We start from the raw sequence: 23,482 nt of genomic DNA, 5'->3' as shown, positions 1-23,482 counted from the left end.
CCAATAGACCAATAGAACTTAAAAGTCTATCCTATGTCAGACAGGCAACTAGTGTAAAGACCTCAGAACTGGACTCATGTGTTCTACTCATTTGGTCCTTGTGAGAACCCGAGCAGCTGAGTTCTGAGATTTTTTGGGCTTCCAGTTTCAGCAGTCAAGTTGACTAAAGACAAAACGCATGAACTAGTTTTTCCAGGTATTGCTTAGACATCAGATCTTTAACCCTTGAAATGTTTGAAAAGCAAAGGTGACAACACTGTAAGGCCAGTGAGTTGACTATATACAGCAAAACTTGTATTTTTGAGGTTTGTGACACAATATTGTACATCCAAACACTAGAAAAACTCTTAAAACTGTAAAAGTATGTCAGCTATTTGTACAGGTCATAGTGTCAACGGGGCGCTAAAACTATGTACTCAAACTTTAACCAGAGGGTTTTAAAAAGGAACCAGCACCAATTAGAGTTTACATTGTTACAAATGCATCACCATTAAAATGAGAACCTTCAAACTGAACTTTTCTCCTCTCATCCAAATCCTGCTCTCCTGAATTCCCATGAGCCGGCAGACGCACATGAAGCCAAAGCGTTTACCTAACAGGCGACTGTTCCCTTCAATGATGAAACAAGCTTTTATTTAGAACATTGGACTTGGTTCTGCTTCACTTCAAACTCTGTACGGCCTTCTAGTAACAAGTCAGTGATTAGGAGTTCCAAGAAGGTGGAAAGAATTTTTCTAGAGAACATTTTTAGAAGCCAGCTCTACCACATTTTGGGTTGTCATAACTTTCCATCAAACTGAGCCAAAAAGAAAAAAAGTGCCAGGTATGAAATGCCTGCTTAGTTTGGAAAGTTCTAGTTCACGACAAAGGTTGTTTCCATGCGCTACACTAAACAGCTGAAAAAACAAAATTGTTTAGAAGTGTTATACTCCAAACAATTGTAAGCATTCACGATCGTTACAATACAGTCGAGTCTTGCATAACAATTTTATACGAATCAACCGCAACTAAAGGATGACATTTGTATGTTTTCAAATTCAGGTCATGCTTAGAAAAATCACAAAGTGGTGTTTGACATGACACCATCCTGATCCACTCAACAGGCCAAGAAGGACAGATCTACCATTTCTGTTTCACAAATGTGTATATATATATGTATGAGTATAAGTGTCTTGGAGTCTTGTTCGGGGAACCGGAGCCTGAGATCTACAGACTGATTGGGCAGCACGCGTTGTTAAGCGGTCGCTGTACTGAAAAGTTGGTGCTAAGAGAGAGTTGAGTCAGAAAGTGAAGGTCGATCTTCGTTCCAATACTCACCTGTGGTCATCTGGATCATGATCGAGAACGAAGTCCCGCATACAAGCGTCCGAATTGAGTTTCTTTTGTAGGGTAGCTAGGCACCAAACCACTTCAACTAGAAAATAGATGAATGGATGGATCTGAAGGCTATTATAAAGTTTATGCAAAAAGAAAAACAAAAACAACACAGCACATATATGTATTTGAGCATCTGTGACAACTTTTATTTTTTCCTAAAGTTTGAAAAAATGGTCTTTGATTAAGAAGAAAAAATGAATCATTTTTTTTATACTTATCAGTCCAAACTAAGAAAGACTTCCTTCTGTATGCACAGCTAGCACTCGGGACACCTTCCAGAGCGCTTCCTGGTGCTGTGGGAACTCCTGACACGCGTTGCTCAAGATGCTGCTGACGTCCCGCACAGCCGCCATCTGATCCCGCAGAACGGCCTCCACTGTTTGGCTGGAGGATGAAGCTTTGTAGGTTCCCTCAGACACCAGCTGCAGCTTCTTGTTCCGACTCTGCAGAACAACTAAGCGAGCCGAGCTCTGCAGAAAGATCAGAACAGACACTGACTTTGTGCCAAGAACGGACAGTTGCAAATGTGGACAATTTTCCGGGTAATATGGAAACAAAGCTGAAAAGAATCATGTCAAAAGGAACCAAGAAAAATACTTTACAAAAAACACAAACAGAGAAAATGAAAAGATTTTAACTTTAAACGCTGCAAAACAAAACAATTATTCAGTCTTTCAAATAATCAGAATCTACCTGAAATAAATAAAATAATTCACTTTTATTAAAGGAAAGACGTGTATTTTTGTCAGACTATTTCAGTCAGTTTTAGCTGTCGAACAAAGAGTCTCACATTTAACTTTTAAAGTTTTAGTGGGTATATTTAGCAACTGTGAGCTTCCTTGTTTGTGTAAAACAGGTCATTAGTCTTCCACCCCCATGCTTTTCTGTTGTCATGGGGGGGTCTGATCTGACCTCTGTTTTTAACCTAAATCCACATTCTGACTAAGCGTGTTAGCTAAGGCCCAGTCAGAAAAAAAAAACTGTTTTTTTAGGAACCCCAAAGCTGAATATGAAAGTCAGAGAAATGACCCCACCCCATGTAAAAAAAAGGGGGGGGGGGGATAAGGGGGTATCAACACTTGAACACAACCAAGGTTTTGTTGACCTTTAAACCTTTGAAAGATGCTGCCATCTTAAATTTAAAAACAATTACTTTCAGGAGCTTCTAGAAATATAAAAACCTGCCAGGGATTTTTCACCTCCTAACTCCTCGAGCATCACTGGGAAAAAATGTTGGTCTTAAAGTTTGTAGATTTTGAATGGCGGTAGGGTGAAGACCTCACAAAATGGCCATTTCCCTGTTGCTCACACATACCTGAATACTGTTGAAATTGAATACAAGAATCGTTGACTCAAGCTGAGCAGAACTATATAATATATGATGACTACATTAGAAATGTGGACGCGGTTAACAAAAAAACGGTTGCCAGGGAAATCCAAAAATATACTTTCACAGATTCTTCTAAAAAGGACGCATACCTGTTGGTCACTCCCAGGTGACCAGAAAAGGAACTGGTTGCTATGGAGATAAAAACCAACAGAAACTGCGCCATTTTGAAACAAGTGTATATTTTCGAGAATTGACCATGTGCAGCTCTGACCAGGCTGGCAGGGGCAGAGAAGGTGAGTGAGGGGTGTGTAACAGCCGCTAAGCCAGTGAGGGAGAGTTAAAGGGGGGTGGTGACGCCTGCAGGCTAAAAAACACCACTCGTGGCTTTATTTTTTGTAAATTCCCTGTCATGAAAACTCCAAATGCTAACTGAGACTTGCAGGTTTGTCGCTTGTTGCAATCGTGCTCTACAGAGCTGGAGGGGAACTTGCTGGGACCGCCTCTCAGGAGAGAAAAGGACCATCTTTTTTTTGGGTTAACCTTTGGTGAAAGTAGCAGGTGGGTTATATCGTGGAGGGGATTCGTACCCTGTCTTTGGTGTCCCGGATGTTCACCATCTCAGAGTCCAGCATGTTGCCGGTGGACAGCAGTTCTGATAGCTGCAGCCTCTCCTGCACAAGTCCGTCAGTCAGGCTGACCTGGTTCTCCTGCAGCTCTCTGACCGTGTGCTCAAACTCCACCAGATGCTGAGGACACAAACGTGAAGAAATCCCATTCCCACCTCTACAGGTGTGTGCAGACCACGCCTCGTACCTTTTGTGCTTCCTGGCACTTGGAGCGCAGGAATTTGATGGAGCGCTGGAGCTCGCCTTCGGTGTTCTGTTTGGGTGGGGCGTGGGCCACGGCCTCCCTGCGCCGGACGATGCTCTCCCTTTTGTCTACGATGGCCTCACTTTCTCTTATCAGACGCTCTTGCTGCTTCCTCAGCTGGGTGGCTCGTAGCTGCACATACGTGATGCAGAGACATAAAACAAAGCTCCACAAATCTGAGTTTAGGAAAGGACTTCTTCATTCCCCCGCAGTCACCTGACTGTCAATGAAACCATCTTCCATCCAGCCTATCCCAGCTGTCTCTGCTGCTAACTCACTGACTCACCCTTGAAAGCAAACAGAGCCATCAGAGTTTCTGACTAATGCATTCTAATTGTTGCAATGCTCAATCCATTAAATCTACTCAGACTTTGTTTTAAAGTCACTTAGCACACTTATGTTCATTTCCGGTGACGCCCTATAGTTGAAGAAGCTCTTAGTAATCCAGCAAACAAACCAGAAATACTTGTGATTGTTGCTCTTGAGCAAACTGTCATCATCCATTGTTTTAATTTAGGAAACTATTTAGCTGAACAAAGAAAATGTTCCTTTAACTCCTGGAAAAAAAAGGACAAATAAAAATAAAACAGTCCAATAAATCAGAAACATCTGGGCACATTTACCTCCAGATGGTGGATGTCGTCTTTGGTCTTTTGGATTTCGTCATCCTTCATCAGCAATTCCAGAGCCGTACGGGTCTCTTTTAAAATCTGGGTTTTCTTATCCCACAGTAAAATGCGCCGCCTGCAGGTCACATCGTGTAAAAACAGCCAGACTTTTAACAAAATATTCAACTTCCAGCTTGAGTGTTTGCATAACTTTGATGAACTCTCTAGAGTTCACAACACTGAGGTTGTTATGAAGGTAAAACACAAAGAAAATCTGTGACTGACTCGGCCTCCAGCAGACTGTTGATCAGCATTTGGGTTTCCTCCTGCGCCTCCTCAAGCATCGTCTGCGTGGTGATAGACTCCCGCTCTGCTTCCTGGAAACATGGTTTGGTTGAAATCATGGTCTGTTTTGAAACCACAGACAAAGAGTGAAAGCAGGCAGGTCAGACCCTCAGCGCGTGGATGAAGTCGGCCTCCATCAGAGTGTTCTCGTACTCCACGGCCTGGCTGAGGTGTTGGTTTCGGCCCAGCAGGCAGATGAGGCTCAGGAGGTCCCTCCTCAGAGAGTTCAGGTGCTCCTCCTGCTCTGCCACCTCTCGTTCAGCGACGTTCACCTGACCTGACGGCACCACAGTCAGAGCTTTTCCCATTAGAGCAAAATGATGTGATGACCACTTTCTGACACACAGCAATGGAAAACAAATCCATCTGTTATGAATCAAAGGACTAGAGCCACAAACAAGTCCAGCCATCTTGGTCACATTTCTGCTGAAACCTTAGAGGAAAAAGTAAACAAACTGCTTTAAGCTCCGTTTGGAGCAAAAACACTGAAAGCAGACGTGACCGAATTGACTTTACGCTTTAGAAATAAGGAGTGGTTTGTTTTCTTGGACAAGCAAATGGTTTTACATCAACAATGTCTTTTGTCAGACTAAGCAATGAACTTTGTAGCGTTTGGAACAAGTGCTATTCTGCTAGATACACATGGAGAAAGGGATGAATTTAAGTTTTACATGAATGCCAAACAGCAAAAATAAAAAGATCTAAATACCATGACATTTTGAGTCAAAACAAACCAATACTATCCACTAGAAAAGGTCATTTACATCTGGTTTGTCCAGTAAATGAAAAGAAAAACTTGATTTGATGACAGGAGTCTGGAAACTATCAGAGAAGATGAGAAAGCTTCCGGTTTAGCCTCTGGAGCTGATTAAAATAGGTGTTTAGTTTATAGATTTCTCCATTTTTTCACATTTATTTTGTATAAATTTTAATGGTATAAATCCTAACCTGCCAAGTGGGGGATACTGGACCTTAAAAGGCAGAAAATTGTTTCATGAATCAATAATTTTCTCATGTAGCCGTGTTTATTTTTAGTTTCTTTTTTAATCTTTTAAGAAAAAGCCTAAAGCAACAATAATGTGCAACTGTTTTTCATAACTTTCATGACTGCCTCTTATCCAGGACTCCCTTGGAAAAGAGGTTTTTAATCTCAATGGGACTTTCCCGGTTAAATAAAAGTTAAATAAAAATAAATAAAACTAACTAACAAAACAGCAGAGAGCATAAACTAAGTTTGCAAACAAATCTATTGCGGTATGTCCCATGCTTTTTGGGGGGTTTCAAGCTAAAGTTGTTGCACTCGTTGCTCCTTGACACTTGTGCGTCAGAGTGTGAGTGTGCTTCCATACTCTGTAAGCGAATCCTCCTCTGCTCCAGGCCCGTCTGCTCTGTCTGCAGCTTGCGGATCTCCCTGGCTTTGGCGTCGTTCTCCTGGATCATCTCCAGGAACGTGCTCTGCTGCTTCATCCAGAGCTGCTGTTCCTTCTGGATGTGTGCTGCAATCGTCTCAATCTCAGACTGGACGTCTTTGATCTTCACTTGCAGAGGACTAAGATCTTCACGCTACGGAACCACACAAACCACGTTTTAAGTCCAGTTTCCAAATCCTGAGTGTGGGTGCAGCGTATTTTACCTCCGTGTTGAGCATGATCTGAGCTATCTTCTTGTTGCAGTGATTGACTGCAGCCCAGTTTTGCTCGATGTCTTGAAGAAGTGACGACAGCTTGGCTTGGTTTAAAGTTAGTGTCTTGTTGTAATCTGCTATCTTGTCATTGAGAGCCTTCTGGGTGAAGGCCAGGCTGGTCAGATGTTCCTCCAAGTTCTGGCTCTCCAATCTCACCGCCAGCAACTCATTCTCCAGCAGATGCACCTGATGCATCTGAGACAGGAGCAATAAGGTCAAAACTAAGGTTGGTTTTCGTAAATCTACAAATGCACTACTCAAAAAATTCAAATACATGAAAATGTGTGGATATTGTTCTTGTTAGAATATTGGAAATTGGGAGTGCATTCATTGTTTATGTTTGAATCATGCAGAGTAAAAACTAATGAAAAAATCTGAATCATTTATTATCTCTAAGTGCAACAAGGTTCAAGGAATAGATATGTGCTTCTCTTTTGGGAACAAACTTTGAAATTGTTTGGATAAAAATCTTAATGTTCCACTCAAATCATCTTTTTCATCTGTTTTAAAAACGTTCCCAGTGGTCTTTTGATTATTTACATGACATTTTTAGCCAAAATGTAAAAAAACAGTGTCTCATTTTAGACATTTTTATTTTGTCTCCACACTTTGGATTGTCGTTAGGAAACATAAAAATATGTAGTTAAATTTCTTTTTATTTTTGCTGTTAAAAAAAAGACAAAAATGATAAGTTTATTAGCAGTTTCAGGCTCATTGTGGAAATAATATATAATATATTTAAAAACAAAGCTGGGTTTGTGCTAAAAGGATGGATTTCAAATGTTGGCTTAAAAGTGGTTTTAAAGAGAAACTATTAGAACATATTGTAGTGTAGTAAAACACTCAGAAGGGGATTTCATTTTATAGAGAGCAAAGAAACAAAGGTAAAGTAACAACATTGCTTATGAAGCCAAACAGGAAACTGCTTTTAATGACAGATCACTTCCTCTTGTCTTTATTACTTTTAATCAGTTTTCAAAATGGCTCTTCTGTTTTTTTAACTGGCGATATATTTTATCACTTTCATTTCCTGAGTTTTTCAGACTATTTTCTATGAACAAACGCAGATCTCACCGATATGTGAAAGATGATCGATGATGAAACACGAATCTTCTTTTAATCAAATGGGACCATTTTATTCAATGTCATCGTTTTCCAGGGTAATTTATCACTTCATGTTTTAATTCAGACCTGCTTTCATGGCCACATTAATCAGCTCACTAGATCTTTACTCATTATTAATGTTAGAGTTTCAGAGAGTTTGCTGTTGTATTAGAATGAATGACTGAGGATCCAAGAAACCTGCTCTTATTTTGAAATGTATCCGGAAGAAAAGGTTGCAAAGTTGCTCATCAGGTTCCTCCAAACCGTAAAAACAGTCCTGAAGTAGAGCAACCTTAACATGAACTCACTGAAAACTATACAACAAAGAAACTAAAAGAAAATTGAACCCAATTTACCAATTAGACACAGACAAAACAGGATTTCTCTGTTTAGTGTTTCCTACACGAAAAAACAAAATTATATTGAAAGGTTCCAACTGGTGCATTTTATCATACCTTACACATTGCTGTTAAATTATAAATAAACTTCTTTAATTATAAAAATGCTATTTAGAAACAATGAAACGTGTTCCCAGCTGCCTTTAAATGTTGATATTTTAAAGCAGTTGATGAGTAAGTTAAACTTGGACCGATAAAGTTTTAATAACTTCAAGCATGTATCATGAGCCAGCTTATGGTAACAATTTGCAGTGTATGTAAATGAGTCCATTTATGACTAGGATCAATATAATATCATGGAGATAGCATCATTTTCCCTATCTTTCTTTTTTTTTTTTATCCCATTCATGGATCATTATCTTGAAAATTGATATATTTATGTTTTTTATTGTGTTTTTCTTTTATTTTCTTAGCTTGAAATGGACCAAACCAAAGTGTGTCAAATAAAAGACAGAACTCACTCTAAGAGCTGTAGATTACATTTAAAATAATAAACTGATTATTTTGTTTTGAGGCTTGTTTCTGAATCCAGCTGTGTGTAAACATGTTTCAGTTTAACCGCACAAACAAGTCAGGTCTTTGATTGTGAAGACAGATGGGGTGAAAACAGCGGCAGTTCTTTCCTGCTGCATGTTTTAGGCTGATTAAACGTCTGAAACTTAATTGATCCAAGAAATAACAGACTGGTTTGGATGCAGAATTATTGTGGAACTTTCCAGACATTTGTTGGATTAAAAAAACAAGTTATCAGTTGAGTTTGGTAAATGCTAAAATGCGTGTACTCATATAGCGCTTTTCTACCTTCTTGGAAGGCCCAAAGCGCTTTACAGTCACAGTCCCATCCACCAATTTATACATTTGTAGGAAAACTTAAATGATCTCCAATGGTTTTACCTTAAAAAAAAAGCTATGTCTGATTATTTGGGTCCTTGTATCCATGAAGACTTTTACCTTTTCTTTCTTCAGGGCTGTCATCTTGGTATTGAGCTGCTGGTAGTGCTTTGCAGTTCTGTCGTTTGTGAGCTTCTGCTGCATTTTAGTCGTGACTTTGTCCTCCAGCTCCAGACGGAGAGCGCTCTGCTTCTCCAGCTGCTTCCTCTGTTCACTCAGTTCACTCTCATATAGATGACTTTCCTTGGATGATAAAGAGACAGAGGTGAAGGCCGGAGGACGGCGCTCACATGGGAAAACGGTGACACCCATGGATAGAGGAGGCGGCGTTTGCTTCTACCTTTGTGAGGATGTCAAGGGTCCGGGTGGTCTCGTCAAGGGTGCGCAGGCAGGCGCTGTAGTGGGCCTGAATGGCCTCTTTTTGAGCTCGCTTCTGACTGATCTGTTTCTCAGAAGTGGTGCAGTCTATTTCAAACCAGTTCAGCTGCATGGTCAGCTTCTCGTTCTTCTCCTGCTCTTCACTGTTGGACTTCTTGTAACCTTCCATTTCTCTCTTCATCACTATCACCTCGTTCTTGACCGAACTAAAAAGCAAAGCAGCAAAGACGTGTAAACTATCTTTAAACACATCCACAGGCACAACCCGAGTCACTGAGTCCCAATGACACAGAAAAGCACGACCAATCGAGTCCATGTCATCCTAGGATTCTGCTCCCAAAAGTCCTGAGGCTCTTTGTGGGGCTCTCACCGCGCTGCCTCCTGCATGGCGCAGAGGGCCTCGCTCTGTCTCATGATGGTCCTGAGGCTGCTGTTCCACTGCTGCAGCAGCTGCTTGTGCTTTATCAGCAGCAGCTCCATGTCTGCCTCTGCCTGCACACACACACAGACTTCAGAGGAAATCAACTGCCTAAACTAGGTGACTTTTTACACGTTTAGGTCTGTCCCTATTCAGATTTACAGAAAATGGTCCAACTTTATGACAGAAATACATTTGACAAAAAGGACACTTTTCTCGTGTGGTTCAACAGAATGTCCATTAAAATGTAATGGGGTGATTTTTTATGAACCTCTTGGTTCTATATGTGGCAATGAAAGTTGGTCTTTGGATTGACCCTTACTGGGATCCTTACTAAACGACTGTCAAGAGTGGACAATTTTCTCAGCAAGGTAGAGGTTTGATTTAATCAAAGATGTTTGTGTGTTTGGAGCTGAAAATCTGGCTTCAACTTTATCCTTTTTTATGTCTAAAGCTGCTTCCTTTTTGTCAGTAAGACCAATGAATGTCTGTTTTCATGTGTTACTAAAAATAGTGAACAACATTTTGTGGTACAAGAGATAATAACCAACTAATTCTTAGTTTTTTCATCATAGAGGGATTTTTGGAAAATGTTTCCAATTAGGTTATGGCTAAGATATTAGCTTATTTGGTGCCGTAAAGCTCCTGAGCGACTAAAGGTTTATTGTTAAGATGCTTTTCAGGAAAACACTGAAATGTTTAAGTAAAAGAAGAAAAAATGAGTCAGAACGAATTTTTAGACTGAGCTGTTCCCTGCCGGAAACCAATTTTAAAGGAATACTGACTCGCTAATAAGAAAGGACGGATGCCGAAGACGTTTACACAGGACCAGTCTATTACTAAATCCTGTAACAATTTCAAGCAGATTGGTTCATCAAACTTAGATGTAAGATCTTCATATCACACTTTAGATTTATTTTTTTAAAAATGGCATAAGCAAAATAAAAGAAAACTTCAAGAAAGAAAGTTTTCCACTTAAATTTAACCCGGAAAACATTTTCTTGTTGAAGGCAGCTGTAAGGACTTCACCTGCGATTTTTTAAAAAGTCAGAAATTGTTTGATTTCTTGCTGCTGACCAGCCGTTACCTCACAGAGAGCCTCTCTGCCTGTCAGTGTCTCCTCTGCTTGAGCTTCCGTGTACAGCTGGTGCATGGTGTTGCGCTCCGTCAGTCTGAACATCTCCTTTGTCAGTCGATCTATATATAAATCCTATAGAGAAGAGAAGGGACACCAGCTGTTGAGTTAATCAAAATATTAAAAGGTCTCTCCTAATGCCGTCTTGCAGCCACCTGGTTCAGCAGCTCTTCTTCTGCATGAGCCTTCTTGGCTCCTGCTTTGTGTCTGACGTTGTTCATGGTCTTGACTTTGGAGTTCAGCTCCTCGCTGACTCTTTGAGTGAAAATGAGGTCCTGCATCGCTCTGTCTAACTCTGTCTGCAGTTTGGACACTGAGAGAAAACGAAGACGTGAATTAGAAGCAGAAAAACACAACAGCAACAGCAGACAAATCTGCTTTTATACAAGGAATCCTTTGCAAGGACAGTCGAACTGATCCTGATAGTTGTCCTGGGAAGCGATTGACCTAATGCCTTCACATGACACCAAATATGATGTGTTTCTTTAAAAAAAAAAAAAACGTTACAATGTAGATATCTAACCCTTGTGCTATCCTAGGCACTTTAACGTTGGGAGTTGGGTCGTCTAGACCCACTAGACAGTGCTCTCAACCTTTTTTTTCAATGATTTGTGATCTGGTGTCCATGGATTCCATGAAATCTTTCCACCTTTATCCACCTTTGTCATGGTAGGTAGAACACGTCGATGTAAAGGTGGGGTCATCTAAGATAGCTCAAGGGTTACAGTTTCTTTTTTTTCCACTAATCAGCGCATTTTCCAACAAATTAAAGAGATGAAACATGGATACACCTTTAACCGAGTGGGCAGCAACACTTTCTTGTGATCATTTCCCACCTTTGGCTGTGGCCTGACTGTTCAGGCCGCTCACATTTGAGTATCTACTCTCCGTCTCTTGAAGCTGATCTTGTGCCTGCAGTCGTCTGGCTTCAGCCTCGGCCCTCGCCTGGTGACCGGCTTCCAGCCTGTTCTGGCCCCGGGCCAGCTGCTCCTGGATCTTGTACATCTGAATGCAGACTTCATTTTTGCCGCTGTCCTGCTCCTTCTCAGCTGCCACCTAAAGAGATGCAAGAATTCAACCAGAGGCTCATCCGGTTTCCTTTTTTTAAATCATGCAATCTTTTCAGATTTGCTGTGATTATGCACATGAACATGGTTCCTGACCTTTTTTTTTCCCCTACCTGATGTTTTTAAAGCAACCAACCTTTTCATTGAGCGTCAAGTTGATTCTCTCCAGCTGATTTTGGAGTTGTCTGCTCAGAGCAGCTGCATATCTACTGATCAGAGGCTGCAAACAAATGACACAAAACGTCGACGACGGAGGCTTAGATTTATGAACTACATGTGTGTGTGTGTGACTCTTGAAAAAAAATCCAAATATGAACTACAGACGTGTTCGTAGTCGAGGATGATAAACTCCTCCTGTGGTGATTCAGAGTCCATCATGTCTTCTGATGTGTTAAGACCCGACAGGTGAGGTGAGAGAAGCGCAAGAGAAACATTTTCTTGAACTAAAAAAAAAAGAGAGAGACATTTGAAGGAATCATAGTATTTGTGAGATAATATTTTCTAATTCTTATGCTTGTTTAATACTTTTTTTAATGCTTTTTATTTTAAACGTATGTCTAATAAAGATGAACATTCTTAGTATTCAGGTTTGCTGTGATTCCTAAACTGAACTCAGGTGTGATGAATTTAACTGCCTGATTCACACACATGAAAACACACTAAAAGCTGCAACTGTTGTGCAACTCTTGCCTTCTGCATGCCGTTCACCTGCACAGGGTTCAGGGTCTGACTGAGGGACGAGCTCTTCCGGCTGGACTGCGCTAAAATCCTGTGAATCGACCATAAAAGCAGATCTTTCATGACGTTTCTTCAAATTTATTCTCGACAAAAGTCCCCCCCCCCCCTTTTTTTAAACACATATGATAAGAGACAAACTTGTTGGACATTTTGTTCGTCCCAAAAATGGAGAATTTCAAACACAAAAATAGTGTAGGCTAATGACCTCTGAAGACAGGGCAGCAGCCGCTCCATCGCCGCCTGATGGCTCAGGACCTTCGCCCTCCTCCCTTGTATTGGAGCTCTCCTCCATCAGCCTTAAAAGTTATTAAGAAGTCTAGAATAATTCACAGTTTCATGTTGCTGTTTTTATTTTTAGAAAACTTCACTTTTTTTTTAACAAAAAATGTTTAAAAAAATCTTCAGAGATCTACGGATAGCAACAGGAGCACAAATTGTACTAAACACATAAGTGACATAGTTTGAGTTTTCACACGATCTAACATTAGAGCTGTACCTTTCTGTGGAGCTGCTGTTTCCAAATCAATGGAGTGTCGTTACTAGGCAACCGCAAACTTCCTTTGGCGGAGTGATCTTTTCGCATAAAAAAAAATTATCAATTTTTGCTTGGCCAGAGATTTTTTTTAAGTGCAAATTAATCTTTGAAACCAAAATTCCGTATACATTTTGATTTTGTATGCGTTTGTATTATCGATAAAGGTTCGCATTGTTTTGGGGTCTCGCGTGCAACATGAAAATACTCGGTGGGCGCGCGCTGATTTAGACCGCAAGCCTTGAAGGATTTAGGGTTTTTTCCACTGTGTACAAACCATTAATGTTAGGATACACAAACAAATATATTTTCAAAGCCGTAGGAGGCAGCTGCACCGCCGTCAGATCTGGTTTCATGCGGTGTTCGAGGCGGACTGATACAACTGAAAGGAGTTGTGATGCGATTGGATTTTGCGCAGAAGTTTCTGGTTGATAGCTCCATTTTCAAAATAAAGCTCTTCAAGCTGCATTAACTCCAGGATTTTCCACGCCAAAAATATTTAACTTTGACTAATGTTTAAATATTTTTTTTTCAATGTTTGATCTATGATCAAGCTAACTAATAAAGTATACCACTCTGGTCATCTAGATTATGTCTCTTTCCTGTGTGTTTAGTTACAACCAAACATATACTATATAGGATCAGGTGAGACAATAAAAGCAACATTACCCTGCGCTTAAACTTTACAAAAGGTCGACAGTAAAGAGGACAACACCCGTCTGTACTGCGTTTGTCCAACTCAGCAGACACTCACAAAAACCCCAATCAAAACAGATCATTCAGAATCTTTAATAACAAGGCTAACAGGTTTATTGTGCTTTATAAATAAGGCAGGTTTATAATCACTGGATTTGGCCTTAAAATTATTAGAAAAAAAAATTCATTCAAAATGTACAGAAACAAATTATATTCTCCATATATCCGTCAAAAACAAAAACAAAACAGCTTCATTCTGGGTTAAGAAGCAGACAAAAAAACAACAACATGATCATCATCCACATTGGCATTAAGGAATACTTTACAAAATTAAACAAAGGCATAAAGGAAAGTAAGGTAATTATGCAGACAAAAATCAACTTTGTTACAGTGCTTTACTATAGCAAACCGATTAAAAAGGTAAGAATTCTGTAAACAAGAGAGATGTATGTAATTTAGTGAATGTTTTCCCACAATGCTTTAGGAATTCATTTGTGTACCTTCAGGCACAGGAGAACAATCCTGCACTCACAGACTTTGGCTAAGATTGGAAACATGGTTAAAAAGGTTCTTTTTAAACTAGAAAACCTGTAGACACGGCAGTACATGCCTGGCAATAGATGGTTTGTGTACCTCAACTTCAGATGCTCACCACATCAAGGCGTCTGTCCACCTACAGTATGGCATTTAGGGTCATTTTAAAGCACTAGCACATTTATGGTTTGTCGTCTGGACGAACTCCCGGGATCACCGTTAATGCCAGTAAAAGTGGCGCATTCCCCAAACACAGCACTCCCCCTCCCCTCATTGACACGCTGTGCTCATCACAGAAAAGGAAAATTGTACTGTGCAATCATTTGCAAACTCCAGTCAATCGTAGCTAAGAACTGCTTTCACACAACTGGATCAAAAACATCCATTCATACATTTGTTAAACATTTTTCCTTCTGCACACTCTGTTATGATCTCTACAAGCGCGTGTGCATCCTTCATTGCACTTACACGGTTTGTGCATTTGCTCCTTAATGTGGAAGTTCCACATTCATTAAACTCCATTTAGGATCATCCAATCAGTAACACAAAAACAAAAATAGCAAGGGGGAATGGTGCGTTTAAAGTCTGATCACAGCACAAAAAATACTGTTTCTGAACACCAGAATTAACCCAGAAAAGACTTTAAAAAAAAAGGAGATATCAAGCGCTTCAGCTCCTCCATCACATTCTGACTGTGCAGCATTAAAAGCAACTCAAACTGCAAAAATCAGGACGTTAAGCTCTTGCGTCATATGTTTTATGTCATCTGCAGACCATAAGGTATCTGGTGATTGCATCCACTTCTAACAACTTCACCTTCAAATATCTGTTGCTGTGCACGAAGGCGTTTATTGGTGTTGTAGTATTTAACATAGCAGCAAGCAGAAGTTTGTTTTAGTGTCTACTTGGTTGAGCAAACCTTTTTCCTGTAAAATTCATAGTTTAAGGTGTGAGGAAACTCCAGAGGAGACAGAGTTTGTGTTTTAGCGGAGTCAAAAGTAAAGACTTTGGTTCCAGATCCCGTTTTAAAACTTCATGAGAGTCAGGTAATACTGTAAACAATCTTCATGGCTGGCTGGAGTCGTCTCTCCCAGTTAGGAAAGGGGCGGGTCGGTTGAGGGGCCAACTAAGGGTCCGCCAGCTGTGCGTGGGTCCATGGCAGAGTGCATTATGGTCAGCCACACATCATCCATGTTTGGCATGACGAGGATTTTCTGAGAAAATAGAGGAAGTTGGTTATTAAAAGGCTTTTATGAACAAACTGCTGCGGAAAGGCACCAAGGACGTTAGTATCTGTCTTTCCGAATATGCTAGACGTCTTTAACTGGTATACATAACCAGTTTGGATGATGGAAATAGGTCTGCACAATGAATTGCAAATATATAGTTATCGCAGCATTAAGCTGTGCAATACGCACATCCCAACAGATGGTGAAAATTCCAATAAATGGTTTCCTTAAATGTTAAAAAACAATCTTATGGCAGCTTGAAGTATTAAACGAATCAAATCCATTTATGCATTTGACCAATCGGATGGACGCCTTCACGTTTTAGACCAATCAGATGAACGCCTTCACGTTTTAGATCAATCAGATGGACGCCTTCGCGTTTTAGACCAATCAGATGGACGCCTTCGCGTTTTAGACCAATCGGATGGACGCCTTCGCGTTTTAGACCAAACGGATGGACGCCTTCACGTTTTAGACCAATCAGATGGACGCCTTCACGTTTTAGACCAATTGAATGGATGCCTTCACGTTTTAGACCAATCGAATGGATGCCTTCACGTTTTAGACCAATTAGATGGACGCCTTCAAGTTTTAGAACAATTGAATGGACGCCTTCACGTTTTAGACCAATTAGATGGACGCCTTCACGTTTTAGACCAATGGGATGGAAGCCGTTGCGTTTCAGACCAATCGGATGGACGCTTTCGCGTTTTAGACCAATCGGATGGACGCCTTCAAGTTTTAGACCAATTGGATGGACGCCTTCGCGATTTAGACCAATTGGATGGACGCCTTCACGTTTTATACCAATTGAATGGACGCCTTCACGTTTTAGACCAATTGAATGGACGCCTTCACGTTTTAGACCAATTGAATGGACGCCTTCACGTTTTAGACCAATTGAATGGACGCCTTCACATTTAGACCAATGGGATGGAAGCTTTTGCGTTTCAGACCAATCGGATGGACGCTTTCGCGTTTTAGACCAATCGGATGGACGCCTTCAAGTTTTAGAGCAATTGGATGGACGCCTTCGCGATTTAGACCAATGTGATGGACGCCTTCACGTTTTATACCAATTGAATGGACGCCTTCACGTTTTAGACCAATTGAATGGACGCCTTCACATTTAGACCAATGGGATGGAAGCTTTTGCGTTTCAGACCAATCGGATGGACGCTTTCGCGTTTTAGACCAATCGGATGGACGCCTTCAAGTTTTAGAGCAATTGGATGGACGCCTTCGCGATTTAGACCAATGTGATGGACGCCTTCACGTTTTATACCAATCGAATGGATGCCTTCACGTTTTAGACCAATCGGATGGACGCCTTCAAGTTTTAGAGCAATTGGATGGACGCCTTCGCGATTTAGACCAATGTGATGGACGCCTTCACGTTTTATACCAATTGAATGGACGCCTTCACGTTTTAGACCAATTGAATGGACGCCTTCACATTTTAGACCAATTGAATGGACGCCTTCACGTTTTAGACCAATTGAATGGACGCCTTCACGTTTTAGACCAATGGGATGGAAGCTTTTGCGTTTTAGACCAATCGGATGGACGCTTTCGCGTTTTAGACCAATCGGACGGACGCCTTCACGTTTTAGACCAATGGGATGGACGCCTTCACGATTTAGACCAATGGGATGGACGCCTTCGCGTTTTAGACCAATGGGATGGACGCCTTGGCGTTTTAGACCAATCGGACGGACACCTTGACGTTTTAGACCAATGGGATGGAAGCCTTTGTGTTTTAGACCAATCGGATGGACGCTTTCGCGTTTTGGACCAATCGGATGGACGCCTTCAATTTTTAGACCAATCAGATTGACGCCTTCACGTTTTAGACCAATTGAATGGATGCCTTCACGTTTTAGACCAATCGAATGGATGCCTTCACGTTTTAGACCAATGGGATGGACGCCTTCACATTTTAGACCAATTGAATGGACGCCTTCACGTTTTAGACCAATTAGATGGACGCCTTCACGTTTTAGACCAATTAGATGGACGCCTTCACGTTTTAGACCAATTAGATGGACGCCTTCACGTTTTAGACCAATTGAATGGACGCCTTCACGTTTTAGACCAATCAGATGGACGCCTTCACGTTTTAGACCAATTAGATGGACGCCTTCACGTTTTAGACCAATTGAATGGACGCCTTCACGTTTTAGACCAATCAGATGAACGCCTTCACGTTTTAGACAAATTAGATGGACGCCTTCGCGTTTTAGACCAATCGGATCGACGCCTTCACGTTTTAGACCAATTAGATGGATGCCTTCACGTTTTAGACCAATCAGATGGACGCCTTCGCGTTTTACTTTTTTTTTTTTTTTTTTTTTTTAACTTGTCCTGTCCAACAGCTAGGCAAACAGATGAGAGCTGAGGGCCTCTTGTGTTGGACATATTTTATTTTAACAAGAGGCCTTCGCGTTTTAGACAAATTGAATGGACGCCTTCACGTTTTAGACCAATGGGATGGAAGCTTTTGCGTTTTAGACCAATCGGATGGACGCTTTCGCGTTTTAGACCAATCGGACGGACGCCTTCACGTTTTAGACCAATGGGATGGAAGCCGTTGCGTCTCAGACCAATCAGATGGACGCTTTCGCGTTTTAGACCAATCGGATGGACGCCTTCAAGTTTTAGACCAATTGGATGGACGCCTTCGCGATTTAGACCAATGTGATGGACGCCTTCGCGTTTTAGAGCAATGGGATGGACGCCTTCGCGTTTTAGACCAATCGGACGGACACCTTGACGTTTTAGACCAATGGGACGGAAGCTTTTGCGTTTTAGACCATCGGATGGACGCTTTCGCGTTTTAGACCAATCGGACGGACGCCTTCACGTTTTAGACCAATGGGATTGAAGCCGTTGCGTTTTAGACCAATCGGATGGACGCTTTCGCGTTTTAGACCAATCGGATGGATGCCTTCAAGTTTTAGACCAATGTGATGGACGCCTTCGCGTTTTAGAGCAATGGGATGGACGCCTTCGCGTTTTAGACCAATCGGACGGACACCTTGACGTTTTAGACCAATGGGATGGAAGCCTTTGCATTTTAGACCAATCGGATGGACGCTTTCGCGTTTTGGACCAATCGGATGGACGCATTCAAGTTTTAGACCAATCAGATTGACGTCTTCAAGTTTTAGACCAATCGGATGGACGCCTTCGCGTTTTAGACCAATTGAATGGATGCCTTCGTGTTTTAGACCAATGGGATGGACGCCTTCACGTTTTAGACCAATTGAATGGAGCTTTTTTATGTTCGATTTTGGCTTCCTATGCAGACTAGGGTTAACTCTTGTTGCAGTGAAATTTATATGAGGTTTTTGGTTGTTTTGCTATTTGTTCATGTATTGAAAGTTATATCGTCATCGCAATATTGATCATTAATATCACATACCGCAAGTTTTCCACACACGGTGCCGCCCTACAATGAAACGTTTTTTAATGCATCGCAGTAACGTTTTAGGCTGCAGCTTCACTTTTCCGTTTTACCACTTGAACAAACTGCACTTTATCTATTTTTTTGCGGTGCAAAACCTAATTAACACAAACTGTTGACAACCTGGAATTCCTGGTAGAGTTTCTTTTCAATCCAGTCGGTGACATGAGCCAGAGTCACTTCTCTTTCTCCAAGTTTGGGTCTTGCCTTCAGTTCAAGGCGAGGGGGAGTCTTGAAGCCATACCTGGAAGGAAAATAACACACGCTCTTAACTAGTGCAACTCTTCGACCGTTCACGCAGTTCCAACAGATTCAGACACGGAGAAAAGCGGCTTTGCGCTGCTATGCCTTCCTGTTTACTAACGTTCAAGGCGAAGCCGCTTTTCTCCGTGTCTGAATCAGCTGCTTTTCATCGTCACTACTGTGAGGTGTTGCACATCAGCTTCTGAATCCATCGGAATTACATGAATTGCATAAGCAGTTAAAAAGTAAGCGTACTTTAAAGAACACTGGAGCTAAAACTTCGGCGTTAAAGGGTTAAAGTAAAAAACCAAAGAACTCCAGACAGACGGAGGGAGAGTGGAAAACTTGAGTCGTCTTGTTGTTTGCGTGGGAAAATGCGCCCGCCGTTCAGACAAACATGGACGTTCGCACTCCTCAGCATTCCTCTGATTATGCGATGGAGACAATGACTCTTTTACAAACCAGATCCTGTCTGTGGGGGGAGGAGGTATGTTGACAGCCAGCGTTCCCTGGAGGTGCTGCACCTCTACGGTGAGCAGCAGGGGGGTGTTGGACACCTCCTCCATCTTCTTTTTGATGAACTCGGTCTCTGTAGCTTTCTGGAAGTATTTGGATTTAGTGATCTTGTCCACAAAGCGCAGGATTTTGCTGGCTTTATGTCCGCCCACAAAGCTGGATTGATCACAAAAAAAGGAAAATATTAGAGCTTCTGAACAAAAAGGTACATTTAAATAAGAAATGCTTCTGATAATCCTTTAAAAGGACAGTCTGTGTACAAACCCCTCTGCTCCAGCCGAGTCATTTGACAGTTCGGAGGAGTCTTCCTCGTCTGATGAACCAGCACTGGAGGACTCTTCATCGCTGTAGGCCAGGCAGTAGGTGCGGGGCCTGTTTCTGAAAGCCCAACGGATCAGAGTGAGCTCATGGGAAACGGGCGTTTCAACAAGCCTTCCTGCAGTCCAGCCGCTTCCATGCAGAGGTTCACTAACCACACTGAAACACACAGCTTGAGCTTTTGTCTAAAATATTGCTTTACCCTTTCAGACGTAAAAAATGATGTGAAAGAAGGCATCAAGTCACAAACTGTGCTTCTGAGAGGCAAAAGTAGAATGAAGTAGAGGGGTTATGTTCTAAAAATGACCTGCAATAGGTCACATCCAGAAAGTATACAGCTGTATTTTTACTGTAATTCTAGATGTTTTAAGGCTGTAAAACTCCTCACTACACACTTAAAACACTTTTCTCAGACAGACGTTAACATTTTCACAATTATCTCTCTTGTTTAAACTCCAAAAGTTCAAACTTTCATAGAAAAATAAGTCCAGTTTTCTAGAATGAAACCAAAGATCTGCTCGCGGGTGAAGATTTATGGGGATTTGGCAAACCGAACGCATTCTGTACAGGAGACACGGCACAGAGGAGATTGACAAGTGTCTACAGCCAATCAGGACACAGAACACAATATATTATTGAAAAAAAACAAACCATGCAGATTTGCACTTTAAAAATAAAAAATAAAAGGTGAAACGTGAACTGCATTATAGCGAGAGACCACTGAATGTAACTCTGGCAATACAAGAACACTTCCATTTGGTCATGAAAACACGCGTGTTTGTTTTTGTGTAGAGTTATTTGAATGATGAAATTGGGAAGATTAATTGACAACAATATATTAAGACGATATTAGAAAAATGAGACAAGTGTAGAAAGTCAGAGAGGACTCACCAAAGGCAGAAACGTCCCAGTAAGAGCAGCATTAAAGTAGAATCCACAGAAAAGAGAGTTTCCGGGAGAGGGGGGGGGCAACAGAGGAGACATTAAACACATGAGGACATCACCACCACGGTCAGTCTAACCTGACAGAGGGAAATGTGCCAAAATGGGACAAATCTCGACCCTCTCACCCATCTTTGCCAAACTCTCCTAAGCGGAGGTTCTCCCCCTCTTTGCCCAGACGGTTGAGGATCATCTTGGTCTCCAGGGTCATCAGGAAGGATCCAGAGTAGGACACCTCCAGATCAAACCACAGACCTGACGGAGACACACAGACGGGTTAGACAGCTTGGAAAGAAACCTAAAATCCACACTAGAGAGGAGTTGAAAGTGAAAAGTTCAGGACGTAACCATCCCCAACACAGTAAAACAAGTGAGTGGGATGGTAAAGCTTTAAGGTTAGAGTTGGGAGGATCATGTCAAGTCTTCCAGGTTTTTACACGTCACCCCATTCGGTTTTAACATCCACAGCTCTTAATAACCAAGCAGCGGTCAATATAACCGGTTAAAACTCAGTGACAGAGTGGCTCCATCCCTCTGGAACTCCCTTCCTCTCAGCCTAAAATCTGTAGACTCTGTTTTTTCTTTCAAAAAGCCGCTAAACACATATTTTTAAAGTTGCTTTCTCATGATTCTTTTTTTTTAGATATATATTCTGTGTTTTACTGTGAAGCACATTGTGATTTTTATCTTGAAAGGTGCTATACAAACAAAGCTTACTATTATTGTTAAAAAGGAATGAGACAAACATTTGTTCTCTTGATTGTACAGATGCTTTAATGTCTACGGTAGCAGGTCTGCTGTAATCTGGATTAAGCAAACTCCTAAAAGGTTTACACTTAAATCTGAAATAAAGATAGTTGGTTGGTCGGATTTACTGCAGTTTATTTTTCTCCTCCTTCAATCAAAGACTTGCTGGCTTTTGTGTGCACAGCGTGTTATATTGGAGTGTAAGGCAAGGCAAGGCAAGTTTATTTGTATAGCACAATTCGTACACAAAGTAATTCAAGGTGCTTCACAAAACAGAAAAATGCATTAAAATCACAATACATCATAGAAATAATCAACGTAAAATTTACTTTAAAAGAAAAGGAAAAAAAAAGATTTAAAAATAAAGGAAGGAAAGAAAGGTGCAGATAGGACCTTTCAGTCATATACATGGCTAAACAGAAATGTTTTAAGTCTAGATTTGAACATGAACACAGAAGAGGCCTGTCTTACGCCTTCAGGGAGGCTGTTCCAGATTTTAGCTGCAGAATATTGAAACGCTGATTCCCCTTGTTTAGTTCTGACTCTGGGAATCAACAGGAGGCCGGCCCCTGAGGTCCTCAGAGTACGAGATGGTTCATATGGCACTAACATGTCAGAGATGTACTTTGGTGCGTGGCCATGGAGAGACTTGTACACAAGCAGAGCTGCTTTGAAGTCTATTCTTTGAGGTACAGGGAGCCAGTGCAAAGACCTGAGCACAGGACTAATGTGATCATACTTCCTGGTTCTGGTCAGGACTCGAGCAGCAGCATTCTGGACGTACTGAAGCTGTTTTACAGCTCGTTTGGACAGGCCGGTGAGCAGGCCGTTACAGTAGTCTAACCTACTGGAGACAAATGCATGAATAAGTATCTCCAGGTCTCGCTTTGAGATTATGTTTTTGATTTTGGCAATGTTTTTCAGGTGGTAAAATGCCGCTGATGTTACTGACTTGATATGGCTGTTAAAGTTCAGGTCAGAGTCCATGATTACCCCTAGATTTCTGACTTGATTTGAGGGTTTAAGAGACAGAGAATGAAGGTAGCTGCTGACAATTTCTCTTTGTTTCTGTGGGCCAAAAACAATAACTTCGGTCTTGTCTGAGTTTAGCTGGAGAAAGTTGTTCTGCATCCACGCGCTGATCTGTTGGAGGCAGTGGCTGAGTGAATCCACCGGCCCATATTCACCTGTTGTCAGTGACACATAGATCTGAGTATCATCTGCATAGTTGTGATAAGATATGTTATTACTGCGTATTAACTGCCCTAGTGGCAGCATGTAGAGGTTGAACAGAAGGGGTCCCAGGATCGATCCCTGGGGCACACCACAATTCAAGCCCATGTAGTCTGAGACACAACTCCCAATTTCAACAAAATATTTCCTGTCTTCTAGATAAGACTTGAGCCAACTTAGGGCAGATCCAGAGATGCCAACCCAGTCTTGGAGTCTGTGCAAAAGGATCCCATTATCAACAGTATCAAAGGCAGCACTCAGGTCTAGCAGGATTAAGACAGAGACTTTTCCATCATCAGTGTTCAGGCGGATGTCATTGGTTACCTTGATAAGAGCAGTTTCTGTGCTATGATGGGGTCTAAAACCTGACTGGAAAACATCAAACGAATTGTTTAATAAGAGAAAGTCAGTGAGCTGTTGGTAGACAACTTTTTCAAGGACTTTTCCTAAAAATGGCAGATTAGAGATAGGTCTGTATTTATTCAGTACAGTGGGATCAAGACCGCTCTTTTTCAGGAGGGGTTTAATGACTGCAGTTTTTAAGGCCTCTGGAAATATTCCAGATTGAAGAGACATGTTAACTATTTGAGTAATTGATGGCAACACACTGTTCAGGACAGACTTTAGAAATCTAGTGGGTAACACATCAAGGCAGCATGTAGACGAGCTCAGACGGGTGATGG

At 41.4% G+C, this 23,482-nt stretch overlaps 2 protein-coding genes across 11 annotated transcripts in view; both read right to left on the bottom strand.

Annotated features, from left to right (window-relative positions):
* Positions 1-1,497: 1,497 nt before the first annotated feature.
* ccdc40 (coiled-coil domain 40 molecular ruler complex subunit) lies at positions 1,498-13,051 on the bottom strand. 6 transcript variants are annotated; one of them, XM_011485580.4, is made up of 19 exons: positions 12,840-13,051; positions 12,549-12,639; positions 12,296-12,374; positions 11,930-12,048; positions 11,742-11,825; positions 11,375-11,594; positions 10,694-10,851; positions 10,491-10,613; positions 9,356-9,477; positions 8,948-9,191; positions 8,668-8,850; positions 6,164-6,409; positions 5,880-6,093; positions 4,638-4,807; positions 4,471-4,562; positions 4,201-4,321; positions 3,521-3,709; positions 3,295-3,453; positions 1,498-1,847 (listed from the first exon to the last, which is right to left on the bottom strand). In XM_011485580.4, exons 2-19 carry the CDS (start codon positions 12,633-12,635, stop codon positions 1,605-1,607), a joined length of 2,853 nt encoding a protein of 950 aa, XP_011483882.2. In that variant the 5' UTR covers positions 12,636-12,639; positions 12,840-13,051; the 3' UTR covers positions 1,498-1,604. The 6 variants fall into 6 exon arrangements, with proteins under 6 accessions (XP_011483882.2, XP_020565116.1, XP_078803212.1 ...); XM_020709457.3 differs by having other exon boundaries at positions 12,314-12,374; positions 12,840-12,977; XM_078947086.1 differs by having other exon boundaries at positions 12,549-12,659; positions 12,840-12,887.
* Positions 13,052-13,648: 597 nt separating this feature from the next.
* LOC101158917 (testis-expressed protein 2) overlaps positions 13,649-23,482 on the bottom strand; it is a 32,505-nt gene continuing 22,671 nt past the window's right edge. For 2 of the 5 annotated variants that reach the window (XM_011485739.4, XM_078947065.1), the window contains 5 exons: positions 20,948-21,074; positions 19,824-19,931; positions 19,506-19,715; positions 18,924-19,044; positions 13,649-15,319 (listed from right to left, as the gene is read on the bottom strand). In XM_011485739.4, coding sequence (XP_011484041.1) covers positions 15,200-15,319; positions 18,924-19,044; positions 19,506-19,715; positions 19,824-19,931; positions 20,948-21,074 — 686 coding nt within the window. In that variant the 3' untranslated portion in view covers positions 13,649-15,199. Of the gene's footprint in view, positions 15,320-18,923; positions 19,045-19,505; positions 19,716-19,823; positions 19,938-20,768; positions 21,075-23,482 lie in introns of all 5 variants that reach the window. The other 3 variants (XM_078947055.1, XM_078947059.1, XR_013655947.1) reach the window with 2 other exon arrangements.

Source organism: Oryzias latipes, chromosome 1, assembly GCF_053564925.1.
Source record: "Oryzias latipes strain Hd-rR chromosome 1, Olatipes_Hd-rR_3.1".
NCBI lineage: Eukaryota > Metazoa > Chordata > Actinopteri > Beloniformes > Adrianichthyidae > Oryzias > Oryzias latipes.
This window is presented reverse-complemented; position numbering and strand designations above follow the sequence as displayed.

What these genes read in the sequence shown, in the direction of transcription:
- ccdc40 (XM_011485580.4), bottom strand. Translation starts at nt 12,635, where the DNA reads ATGGAGGAGAGCTCCAATACAAGGGAGGAGGGCGAAGGTCCTGAGCCA. An exon ending in ACTTGACGCTCAATGAAAAG is followed by an intron (nt 11,595 to 11,741) that starts GTTGGTTGCTTT and finishes GCATCTCTTTAG; the next exon opens with GTGGCAGCTGAGAAGGAGCA. An exon ending in GAGGAGGATTCGCTTACAGA is followed by an intron (nt 4,808 to 5,879) that starts GTATGGAAGCAC and finishes TGGTGCCGTCAG; the next exon opens with GTCAGGTGAACGTCGCTGAA.